Raw genomic sequence first — 13,618 nt, forward strand, 5'->3', positions numbered from 1 at the left:
GTGAATACAATTTTAGAAAAGTTAGATATGATAAAATAGAGATAAATATACTTTTTTCTCAGTGGTACATGGCACCTATATAAAAACTGACCATGTATTAAGGATAGAAATTTCACAATCAAATACAAAAAAGTAGAAATATTAAATGCGTCCTTTTCAGATCATGATGTAATAAAATTATACTTAACAAAATGCCACAGGAAGATAGCTTAAAATTTAATTGGAAAGTAAATAATCTAATCCTAAATAATAAGTAGATCAAAGAACAAATATGGAAATAATTTCATCAAAGAGAATAACAATAATGAGACAACATACCAAAATTTATGGGATGCAGCCAAATCAGTACTTAGCAGAATCTTTATATTTCTAAATGCTTACATCAATCAAATGGAAAAAGAAATCAATGAATTAGACATGCAACTAAAAAAGCTAGAAAAAAGAACAAATTTAAAAACTCATAATTTACCACCTAATTAGAAATCCTGAAAATCAAAGGAAGGATTAATAAAACTCAAAATAAGAAAACCATTGAACAAATAAGTAAAACTAGGAGCTGATTTTATGAAGGAAACCCAATAAAATAGAAGAAAACCAAATTACCAATATCAAAAATGAAAAGGTGACTTCATCACTTGTGAAGAAGAAATAGAATTATAGGTCAGTGGAATAAAGTAGACACATAAGACACAGTAGTAAATACCATGGTAACCCAGTATTTGATAAATGCAAATACCCTCACTTCTGGTATAAAAACTCAGTATTTAACAAAAATTGTTGGGAAATCTGGAAAATGGTGATCTAGGCATAGCTCAACATATTTCACATCCTAGTCCAAGATAAGGTTGAAATGGGTTCATGATTTAGACATAGAGTGATACCATAAGCAAATTAGGAGAGCAAGAAATAGTAGTTTACCTGTCAGATCTATGGAGAAAGGAAAAAAACAACACATTTGACTAAACAAGAGCTAGAGAAAATTACAAGAGGTAAAACAGACAGTTTTTGATTATATTAAAAAGGTTTTATACAACCAAAATTAACACAATCAAGATTAGCAGAAAAGAAGAAAGATCCAAAACAATGTTAAAGTATCTCTGATAAATGCCTCATCTCTTAAATATATTGAGAATGTAGTCAAATTATTAAGAATACAAGCCATTCTCCAACCTATAGTCAAAGGCTATGAACAGGCAGTTTTCAGATGAAGAAATCAAAATTATCTATAGGTATATGAAAAAATTCTCTAAATTACTATTTATTAGAGAAATGAAAATCAAAATAACTCTGAGGTACCACTTTACATGTATCAGATTGGCTAATATGACAGAAAAGGAAAATGATAAATGCTGGAGAAGATGTAGGAAAATTGAGACACTAATTAATTGTTGGTGGAGTTGTAAATTGATTCAAACACTCTGGAGAGTAATTTAAAACCATGCCCAAAGGGCAATCAAACTATGATTTTGATCCAGCAATATACTACTATGTCTGTATAACAAACAAATAATTTTTTTTTTAAAAAGGGAAAGACTCTACACAAACAAAAATATTTAGAGCAGTTCTTTGTGGTGGCAAAGAATTAGAAATTGAGGGGATGTCCATCATTTGGGGAATGACTGAACAAGTTGTGCCATTTGAATTCAGTTTCTATAAGAAATTATAAATAGGCAGATTTCAGAAAAACCTGGAAAGATTTACATATACTGATTCAAAGTGAAATGAACATAACCAGGAGAACATTGTACACAGTAACAGCAATACTATACAATAATCTACTATGATTACTACTGTATTCAGCAATATTATCATCTAAGACAATTCCAAAAGACTCATGATGGAAAATTCTATCTACATCTAGAGAAAGAAGTATAGAGAGTAAATGCAGATCAAAGAATACTATTTTCACTTTTTTTCCTCTTTTTTTTCTATTTCTTTTTTCACAACATGAACTAATATCAAAATGTTTTAAATGATTGCATATATATATAACCTATATCAAATTGCTTACTGTCTTAGACAAGGAGAAAATTTGGAATCCAAAAAAAATTTTTTTAAATGAAAGTCAATGGATGCCCATCAATTGGAGAATGGCTGAATAAATTGTGGTATATGAATATTATGGAATATTATTGTTCTGTAAGAAATGACCAGCAGGATGATTTCAGAAAGGCCTGGAGAGACTTACAGGAACTGATGCTGAGTGAAATGAGCAGGACCAGAAGATCATTATATACTTAAACAACAATACTATATGATGATCAATTCTGATGGGCATGGCCATCTTCAACATGAGATGAACCAAATCAGTTCCAATAGAGCAGTAATGAACTGAACCAGCTATACCCAGGAAAAGAACTCTGGGAGATGACTATGAGCCACTACATAGAATTCCCAATCCCTCTATTTTTGTCCGCCTGCATTTTTGATCTCCTTCACAGGCTAATAGTACACTATTTCAAAGTCCAACTCTTTTTGTACAGTAAAATAACTGTTTGGACATGTATACATATATTGTATTGAACTTATACTTTAACATATTTAACATGTATTAGTCAACCTGCCATCTGGGGGAAGGGGTGGGGGGAAGGAAGGAAAAAGTTGGAATAAAAGAATTTGCAACTGTCAATAATAAAAAATTACCTATGCATATAAAAAGCTATAAAAAATGAAAGTCAAAATTTGTCTTTAAATGTAATTGGAAAAAATAAAATATTATTTTTTTAAAAAACCAATAAAGCACCAAGTAGTTATTACTATGTAACTTGTAGTTACTACTATTAGTTACTATGTAGTAGGGCAAGAATAGTCTTTTTGTGTCATGGATCTCTTTTTCAGTCTAGTGAAGCAAATAGAGCCCTTCTCAGAATAACATTCTTAAGAGCATAAAATGCATAGGACTATAAGTGAAATTAATTATATTGAAATATAGTTATCAAAGTATTAAAAGAACAAATTTTCAAAGTCCAGGTTAAGAACTGTGCTTGGCACTGGCAATATGCAGACAAAAATGAAACAGTCCTCTTCAAAAAGTTTAATTCTGTCAGATATGTAATATCTGATGCCTCTACTTATTGGTAGAATAGTCCAGGATAATTATATAAGTGAAAGAACAGAATATTCACTACATGAATATTCCTCATCACATCACAAATGTGCTTCTTTCAGATTTTGTCAAAGCTGTGTGAAATTTTACAAACTGACTCCCTGGCTGTACTCCTAGAGTGGCTACTCCAAGCAAGTGTGCAAGGTAAGAGGCAGGAACATTAAATGCCTCAGGTAAGCTATTCAGAAACTATGGGGTGCTTTCTTTCCTAAAAGAGTCTTAAAAACTAGGGGAAATTTGATTCCTCTACCATGAATTTATATGAATGCTGGTAGGGCAGTTTAGACTACCAGGAAGTATTCCAAGATTACATGTTTGTCTGTTTAAATGATGTTTCCTCCTATTGCTAGATTCTATTCAACATGTCTCATGTCAAAATGAGTATCTTCTCCCCAAATCAAAATTTCCTTTTAATGTCAATGTCTTAAAGTCTTTGGCACTACTCTCCCAATTGTCCATGTTTGACTTGCCCCTCTTCTTCATTTCCCTAGAAGCAACCAACATTTCCTATCAATTCTTCTAAAAATTTTGAAATTTCACTTTGTCTTTATATTCCCAGTGATGTCATTCTAATCTGGGACATCACTACCTCCAAACTTAATACATACTTTATATCTGGCGCCTCTGACACCAATACTTCTTTTTCTATTCCATTAATAAAGCAGCAAGCATTTATTAAAGTACCTACTGGGTACTTAAAAACTGTGGTTTTTGTGGGTTATTGTAGTGTTAATACCACTCCTTTTGTTATATTTTATATTCCCATTTCAAAAATCAAGCTGACTACCCTAAAGACATTACTCAATTTTTAATCACTTTATGGATACTACAAACTCTGACTTTGAACTAATTCCACCAAAGTAATTTCCAATTCCCCAAAGGAATGATAGACACTCCACTATTTTTACCTCATTTCTTGAGATCACAGATGAGACAAGGAGCAAGGCAGGCAGATCCTAATGTGGTCTGATAAGCACTTCACAATAGACATATTTCATGTCTTTAGGTACTTGGAGATATATAAACATCCTTTAAGTTAATATTCTCACTCTGAGACACACAAAAAATGCTCACAATCACTGAGTCTGAAGTAATTAACAAGTCTCTGAAGCTTTCTAGATCTCAGGTTCCTCATATGTAAAAATCTGGAGATTGGAATCCATTATCAAAGATCTTATATAGTTGTATCATTCAATGATTCCAAGAAACTGAGAGGATAATATAAGAGTCTAACTGAATTGGGTGGTTGAGACCATCTGTTAGGAATTGTTTGATGATTCATTCCTTCAGTCAGATGTAACTATTTGCCTGAACTTTATAAACTGTTTCCCACTCATGTGCTAATTCTAATTTCAATCCTAATTAAGAAATATATTAGAAGAAAAATGTGCAGTATCAGAGTTAATTTTTCTGTTTATTCCTGTACAGGTATTAAACTCATTTTAGATTCATCTTTTAGATGCAACTTTATGGATTCCTGATCTTGATTGCATAGCAAATCCAAATATGGATTTTGGTTCAATAACTTATAGTCCCTGGTCTTCTCCTTACTTTTTATTCAATTCCTCTATAGGAATTTCAAACAAAATGTCAGACTTTAGGGGAGACATTTGGAAAAGGAAGGATCCTTTATGTGCCTCCTGCAGTAGTATGTCATTAATATATTATGTGAGGTAGAATGAATAATGAATATTCAACTTGGAATCCCAGACATTTATTGGCTGTGAGATCCTGTCACTTAAACCACTTAACGTTTTGAACCTCAATTTCCTCATATATAAAATGAAGAGGCTGGACTCACTGAACATCAAGATTCCTTCCATTTTAAATCTATGATCCCCTTCTATGGTTCAAGAGTAAAGTGATTTTTGGGGTGTGAGCCATTCTGCACAGAATGTGTTTATACAAGGGACAAGGTAGAAATAGCTAATACTATGTTGAGTCTACAATTATAACTGCACCTTTATTTTCCCTTTCAAATCAGAAAAAGAGTGGGTATCAGCTTTGATCCATTCAGAGCTCTCTGAGATCAACTTGTTGAAAAACCGGGAGCCCATTCCTCAAAAGAAATCTGGAAAAGAGAAATCATTTTCTTCTGTCAAAACTGGCATGACTCCTTTTGTAGAGAGCAAGACTTCAGTCCTAAGCAAGGAAGAGATGCCGAAAGTCAATAGGTAATTAATGCTCCATCATGAAGAGCCTAGGTTACCAGCTGATGGTCAACTGGAGTCATGAGAAAAGTTGTGGAAGTCAGAGTTCAAAATTGCAGATCACATAATTATGAATCACAAAGTTATAGATCACGAAGTTATATGCTACCTTAACACTTAGCTGTCTTCTTTTAAAAAGTAAATATTTATGATACCTATTTCACAGCATAACCTTCTATAACTAAGGGGGTTATTGATTTTATTTAACTGCTTCTATGATATTTTAGACTTCAATCTATTTTTCATGGGGAAAAAAATCTATTTTCCCTCCTTCCTGCCTCATCCTCATTTAAAAAAAATAAAAAAGAAATAAAGTTCTATAACAAATATGCAACCAACCAAAACAAGTACAACAAATTGTTCACATGCAAAAATATATATTTGGCTTTATCTTTCAAGAAGAATGAATGTAAGGGGTTTATATGGATTAATTATATTAATATTTATTAATAGCTAGATTATTTTTTTTAATAACAGGGCTTTTATACTAAAAATTCTTGAATTTCCTCTCTCCAATATTCAGGAGACAATTTTTCCACTAAGTTATCTAATTGAGCACCTTTTTTTTCTATCATCTCTTTTCTAAGTTGAAAAGCAAAAGAAGACCTGAACAGGGAACAAAAAAAAATGCACATTGCTCTAAAAATTAAGAAAAGGGATTATTAAAAATGACTTACTACAAGGCTTAGATAAGATTTAAATTATTTCCACACAAAGAGGTGCTATATTCTGATAAGAAGCTAAGTAAGGGAGTGTAGAACAGATAGACAAAAGATAAGATATGTGATTTCATTGACAGGTGTATCCAGTTGAAAAAAACTATCCGCAAATGCAGGTTAGCAATTTCTCTACAACTTAGAGTCTTAGAGAGTTGCTTAAAGCGCTGAGTGGCTAAGTAACTTGCTAAGGATATTGGATACATTATTTAAAAGACTATCCCTTAGGCCTAAGAAAATATTCTACATTGCATAAGGGAAAGAATAAAATAGAATAGTAGAAAAACAGCATCTACCTAAAACCCAACTGCTAGTATCACTTATGCAAATAGGACAAAAACTTTCCTTTAAAAAATGTATGGTTTTTGGAAGGCCCTATGAGATATAAACCAGTGGAAAAAAAGATAATGTATCATTTAGAAAAGTATTTTGAAAAAGGCAAAGGAAAATGAAATTAAGGTGAGAATATCTTTTTAAATTACTAGTTATGCAGGTGACAAAGTTGCTTTTTGGGGGCGGGGGAGATTATCTATTAATGCAGATTTTTTCTTTTTATAAAAGTATTGTCATCTTCCAGTTATACTTTTTCCTAATATTTCTACCATGAATCCAAGTAATAAATCAATATTATCATAACTGGGGGGGAAGAGGGACCAGAATCAAGATGGCAGAGTGAAGTCAGGAAACTACTTGAGCTTTCACAGTTTTCCTTGAAAACTACATGAAGCCAAGTTTCTGAATAGAGTCTGATGGAATGAGGATCTTAATTATAGCAGATCAGCAACTAAGATCCTCAGTTCTGACTCAGTAGGAGAGCAGACCAATGGGGCAGCCTCCAGTCCCAGGGCAGAAGGCAAATTGGAATCCCAGAAAACCAGACTATCACCTGGAGAGAGCAGGTTAGATGTGAGCAAAACACTAAAAATGGACCTCTGTGCTCAAAACCAAGGCTCAGAGAAACACAGGAAGCTAGGGACAGTACCATCTGTACCTCAGGTACAGAGCTCAACCTTAAAAAGAAAAAAGAAAAAAAAATGAGCAAGGAACAGAACCTTAACCATAGAAAACTACCCTGGTGAAAAGGAAGACCAAACACCAACTCAAGACTAGGACAAAATGCCCAAAGGGAAAATCTCAAAAGAGTGATATGGATTGATCTCAAGACCAAAGCACTATAAAGGACTTTAAAAAGTAAATTAGAGAGGTAGAAGAAAAACTTGCAAGACAGAGTCAACAGCTTGGAAAAGGAAAGACAAAAATTGACTAAAGAAAACAATTCCTTAAAAAATATAATTTGCCAAATTAAAAAAGATCCACTGAAGAAATCAATTCCTTTAAAAAAACAAACAAACAAACAAACAAAAAAAAAAAACAATTGGCCAAATAGGGGGGAAAATGCTTAAGAAAACATCTTGAAAAGTAGAATTAGTCAAATGGAAAAAAAAAAGATAAGAAAGCTAATTGAAGAAAATCATATATTAAAAAGTAGAATCAGGCAAATGGACATCAAGAATCAGTCAAACTAAAAAGAAAGAAAAAAATGGAAGAAAGGAAAAATACCTCATTGGAAAACAGTTGACCTTGATACAAGAGACAATATAAAAGTTATTGGTCTTCCTGAAGGTCACAACTCAAAAAAAGAGCTTGGTTAACATTATTCAAGAGATCATCAAGAAAAACTGCCCTGATATACTAGAACCAAAGGAGGAAAGAGTCATTGAAAGATTACATCGACCATTTCCACAAATAGATCCCATAAGGAAAACCCCAAGAAGCATTATTACAAAATTTCAGATCATTAATCTCAAAGGAAAAAATACTGCAAGCTGCTATAAAAAAGCAATCCAAGTATTGAGAAGCAATAGGATTACTTAGGATCTGGAAGCTTCTTCAATAAAGGATCTAAAGGACTGGAATACCATATTTCAGAAGGTAAAGGACCTAAGGTTACAACCAAGAATCAACTACCCAGTGAGACTGAGCATCATCTTTCTGAGAAGGAGATGGAGCTTCAATAAAGTAAGATGGCTTTCAAAAATTTCTATTGAAAAAACCAGAACTGAATCAAAAATTTGATCTTCAAACACAGGACTCAAGAGAAACATAGAAAAGTAAACAGGGAAGAAAAAAAAAAAAACTATTTAATTGTTAAATTGTTTACATCCCTAGATGGAAAAATATTTGTAATTCTAGAGAACTTCTTTTATTGGGGCAATTAGAGGGGGCATACGTAGACATAGGTTAAGGGTATAAATTGCTGTATTGTGATGATAGAAAAGGACATTAAGGATAGAAAAAGGATTATTCTGGGAGATGAGGAAAGGAGAAGTAACATGGGATTAATTAGATCTCATGAAGAGGCACAAAAAACCTATTGCTATAGAAGGAAATAAGGGAAGGAGATGAGCATTATCTGAAGCTAAATCTCATCAGTTTTGATTCAAATAGGGAATAACATATTCACTCAGTTGAGTATAGAAATTTATCTTACTCTTTGCCCTATAAGAAAGTAGTAGAAGGGGCAGCTAAGGTGGCACAGTGGATAGAGCAGCAGCCCTGATTCAAATCTGTTCTCAGACACTTAACACTTCCTAACTGTGTGACCCTGGGCAAGTCACTTAACTCCAATTGCCTCAGGGGGAAAAAAAGAAATTGGAGAGAAAAGAGGAAAAAAAAAGGAGTTGGAAATACTAGGAAGAAGGAAGTAAGAGAAAAGAGAAAGGGTGATAGAAGGAAAGGCAGGTCAAAGGTAGCATGGGTCAGAAACAACACACTAATAAGGAGAGACAGGGTGGGGGAAAAAAAGACAAAAGTATACACAGAAGAGAAAATAGTATGGAGAGAAATACTGGTAATCATAACTGTGAATGTGAATGGAATGAATTCTCCCATAAAATAGAAGCAAATAGCTGAGTAGATTAAAATCCAGAATCCTACAATATGTTGTTTACAAGAAACACATTTGAAACAGAGACAACATACAGAGTAAGGATAAAAGACTAGAGGAGAATTTATTATGCTACAGTTGAAGCAAAAAAAAAAAAAAGCAGGGGTAGCAATTTTGATCTCAGATAAAGCAATACCAAAATAGAGCTAATTAAGAGAGACGAGGAAGGAAACTACATCTTATATAAGGGTACCACAGACAATAAGTGGTATCAGTGTTAAATGTATATGCACCAAGTGGTATAGCATCCAAATTCTTCAAGAAGACAGTTACAGGAAGAAATAGCAAAACTATACTACTAGGGAACCTCAACTTCCCTCTCTCAGAATTAGATAAATCTAATTACAAAATAAACTAGAAAGAAACTAGGGAAGTTAATGGAATATTAGAAAATTTAAATATAATAGGCCAACCTCTGAAGAAAATTGAATAGGGAAGAAAGGAATATATCTTTTTCTCAGTAGTACATGGCACCTACACAAATATTTATCATGTATTAGGGCATAAAAACTTCACAATCAAATGCAGAAAGGCAGAAATAGTAAATGCTTTTTTTCAGATTACAATATAATAAAAGTCATATTCAATAAGGGGCCAGGGAAAGATAGACTAAAAACTAATTAAATCATCTAATTCTAAAGAATAAGTGGGTCAAACAACAAATCACAGAAACAATAATTTAATCCAAGAGAATGACAATGAGACAACATACCAAAGCCTATGGGCTGCAGCCAAAGCAATTCTTTGGGGAAATTTCATATCTCTAGTTAACATGAATAAAATAGAGAAAGAAGAGATCAATTAATTGGGCATGCAACTAAAAGAGCTAGAAATAACAAAGTAAAACTCCCCAATCAAATACCAAATTAAAAATCCTGAAAATCAAAGGAGAAATTAAAAAAAAATGATTGAAATAATAAAACTGAAGAGTTGGTTGTATGAAAAAACCAGCAAAATAGATAAACCTTTGGCTAATTTGATTAGAAAAAGGGAAAGAAAAAAATTTTTAATTACCAACATAAAAAATGAAAAGGGTGAACTCACCACCAATGAAGAAAAAACTAAAGCAATAATTAGGAGCTATTTTGCCCAACTACATGCCAACAAATCTGGCAACCTAATTAAAATAGATGAATATTTACAAAAATATAAACTTCCCATATTACAGAAGAGGAAATAAAACCAATGCAGTAAAGATTAGAAAAGAAGCAGAAGCTGAGGAAAAATTTTTTACATCCAATGGTTCTGATAAAGGCCTTATTTATAAAATAAATAAAAAGTGGAGACAAATTTAAAAGAATACAAGTCATTACCTGATTGATAAATGGTCAGAAGTTGACAATTTTTAGATGAAGAAATTAAAGCCATCTATAGTCATATGAAAAAATGCTCTAAATCAGTATTCATTAAAGAAATGAATACAAATTTAAAAACTTTCAAGTAGCACCTCACACCTCTCAGATTGGTTAAGATGACAAGAAAAGATAAAGATAAATGTTGGAGGGGATGTGGGAAAACTGAGACACTGATGCACCGTTGGTGGGATTGTGAACTGATCCAACCATTCTGGAGAACAATTTGAAACTGTACCCAAAGAGCTATAAAGCTGTGTATACTCTTTGATCCAGTAGTGTCTTTACTGGGTTTGTATCCCAAAGAAATGCCCCAAAAAGAGGGAAAGGACATGTGCAAAACTGTTTGTAGTAGCTCTTTTTGTGGTGGCAAAGAATTGGAAAATGAGTACATGCCCATTAACTGGGGAATGACTGAATAAGTTATGGATTATAAAAGTAATGGAATATTATTTTATTAAAACAAATGAACAGACTAAATTTTAGAAAGGCCTGGAAAGATTAACATGAACTGATGCTGAGCGAAACAAGCAAAACATTGTGCACAGCAATAGCAAGATTGTGCAATGATCAACTATGACAAACTTGGTTCTTCTCAGTGATTCAGTGATCCTAGGCAATCCCAACAAACTTTGGAAGGCAAACATTATCCACATCCAGAGAGAAAATGATGGAGACCAAAAGTAAATTGACACATTCTATGTTCAATTTTTTTTATTCTTCTGTTTTTCTTGTGGTTTTCCTGCTTTGTGCTGATTTTTCTCTCCCAACATGATTCATAAGAAAATATGTAAAAGAAAAATGAATGTACATGTATAACTAAAAGAAAAGTCTTCACATAACTGGGGAAAATAAAAAAAAATTAAGTTATCATAATGAGACTTCTATGGATATCAGAGGCTTTGGAAACATTAAAACACTTTTAAGACTTTCATCCTATATACCAAATATTTTTTTGTTACAAAATTATTCAATTTTCTGAATAGAAAGCAGATAGTTTATCTAGAACAAAAGCCCTAAAGATAGTATTGCTATGTTTTATCACTGAGACTTTGGATGATAATCTACAGAGGACGGGCAAATAAGGTGTGTATGGAATTCATTTTTTTTTCCTCTATCCAATTTAGAGTTCAAAGTCAAAAACTGGAAAAATACAAAGAACCAAGACAAGGTTAAGTATTATTTGAACATATTAATGATAAGATTTAAAAACATGAGTCCTACCAATCCTTCACAAGGTATAACCCAGTTGATGAGCCTATCACCCTTAGAAATAACATTGGAGGCAGAAGACCTTGATTTAAATCTTAAATCTGTTAATTCCTGCTTGATTATGACCTAGGGAAAATAATTTAATCCTTCTGTGGCTCACTTTATTCATATCTATAAAATCAAGATTAATCTTAATGGCTTTTAAGCTCTCTTCCACATAAAAATCTATGATTCTCTTCTTCTAAACTCAGTTGTAATAAAAGCAAGGTTTTGGTTTTCATTAAGCAAGGGATTCACATAAAATAGTAGAAAAATTTTTTCAGTATCAGAAATCAAAGTTAATAATGGATGTTTCTGGAATGCTTACTATAATTGACAAAATCTGATTGGATACCTCTTAATAAAAACCAACACTATTTGCTAAGATTGATAAAAATTTAACTGTTTTATATAAATGTTATATTGGGAAGACAGTTGGCCAAAAAAAAAAAAATTAATGAGAGCAGGGCTATGTTGGAGCAAACCCTTAATGGCTCTCAAGAGCCTGTTGTTAACTTTTTAGTATGAGCATTTACACCTTGGAAATTAGCAAAGGCTACAAATCAGGGCCTGATTTATTGATTTTCTAGACTTGAGCAGATTAAACTTTAAGTCATTCAAACTATTTTTTTTGCAGAGTTGGTTGTTAAACACTTTCTAGTAGTAATTCTCCACGGATCCCACTTAGCTCAGTTTCAGAGTTCCACATTATGTAGTTCCTTAATGGACGCTCAAAACTGAATTTACAAAGTTTCAATTCCCATGTCATCTTATCTGGGTTCTATTTCAGAGTCTGAGGAAAAGCCTGGATTGATTAAAGAGGCAAATAAGTTTGAAGAACTCATTGAAGAATATTTTAGCAACACAAAGACTCCTGCCAAGAATCTGAAGATTTGGGAGAGAAATTATTGCCCCTCACTCAGTAGCAAAAGCAACAATATGAAGAAACCAACAAGGGAACAGTTTGTATTCCCCAAAACCCAATAATTACAATATTTTGAAGTTTTGAGTCAAAGAAATTAAATTAGTAGTAAATACCAAGGGGAAAAGGCCTATTCTGGCTTTTCTTATCAGTAAGCCCAAGTTCATCTATTTTTACTCTCGCCCAAAAAATGTTTTCAAGATGGCCTATAAGCCATATAAGCATGGACAAGTTATTGAAGTAACAAATTTTAGTCTTCAAATATTGGTAAATTATAGATAAATCTGAATGTTGATTATATTTTAATTATTTTTAGCCTGTTAATTTTGAATACGTATGAAATAAAATACATATATGCACACATGTTCTATTTTCATGATTTGCAGAGTCACTACATAGTGGTGAGGACCTGATAATTTCATCACGAGATAGGGCTGTCTGAACCAGGTCTGACTCAATTCCATATCCCCTATCCATGCTTGGTGTCTTCATTAAAAAAAAGATTATAAATCTCATGGGGTTGGTCACACAGGATTTCTCCCCCTCTTCCTCCCACTTAACTGCATATCATTGGAGGAGTTGCATATTTGAAGTCTTATTCTCCAAAATAATCCAAGAGTGAGCAGAATCTGAGCATAAAGGAAAAACCCACCCTCCTCTAGTCATTTTCTCAATTTTTCTCATTATTTTAAGTGGATAATAGTGTAGATGATGACTTTAATTTGATATCAATTACTTGGTCATCTGCTCTCCATAATCTTTAACTTTCATACACCTATAAAATTATAAATATAAACCTTTGAAATTCATAAAATATCTTTAGCTGTTTTTTGAGAAAAGGTGGGAGGAATGGGGTAGACAAGAACCATTACATCAGGATTTGATGGAAAAAAACAAACATAAAAATCTACTTTTTTAAAAAAAGTAATTAAATAGCATGTAATAAGAAAGATTAATTTAAACCCAATTACCAAGTAGAGCATTTAGGTAGGCTTCCTAAACATTCCCTGACACACTGGAACAACTTAACTGTAGACAGTTACCAACAACAGATAAAATATTCATATGAAAAAACATAAAGGCAAACACTAGAAGACTGAAGGAATAATAATAA

At 32.5% G+C, this 13,618-nt stretch overlaps 1 protein-coding gene across 4 annotated transcripts in view; it reads left to right on the plus strand.

Annotated features, from left to right (window-relative positions):
- Positions 1-12,867, plus strand: part of C6H4orf17 (chromosome 6 C4orf17 homolog) — a 62,796-nt gene extending 49,929 nt beyond the window's left edge. For all 4 annotated transcript variants that reach the window (XM_051963985.1, XM_051963984.1, XM_051963982.1 and 1 more), the window contains 4 exons: positions 3,169-3,250; positions 5,091-5,280; positions 11,459-11,502; positions 12,373-12,867. In XM_051963985.1, coding sequence (XP_051819945.1) covers positions 3,169-3,250; positions 5,091-5,280; positions 11,459-11,502; positions 12,373-12,569 — 513 coding nt within the window. In that variant the 3' untranslated portion in view covers positions 12,570-12,867. The remainder of the gene's footprint in view (positions 1-3,168; positions 3,251-5,090; positions 5,281-11,458; positions 11,503-12,372) is intronic.
- The last annotated feature ends 751 nt before the right edge of the window (positions 12,868-13,618 follow it).

The sequence above is a fragment of the Antechinus flavipes genome, chromosome 6 (genome assembly GCF_016432865.1).
Source record: "Antechinus flavipes isolate AdamAnt ecotype Samford, QLD, Australia chromosome 6, AdamAnt_v2, whole genome shotgun sequence".
NCBI lineage: Eukaryota > Metazoa > Chordata > Mammalia > Dasyuromorphia > Dasyuridae > Antechinus > Antechinus flavipes.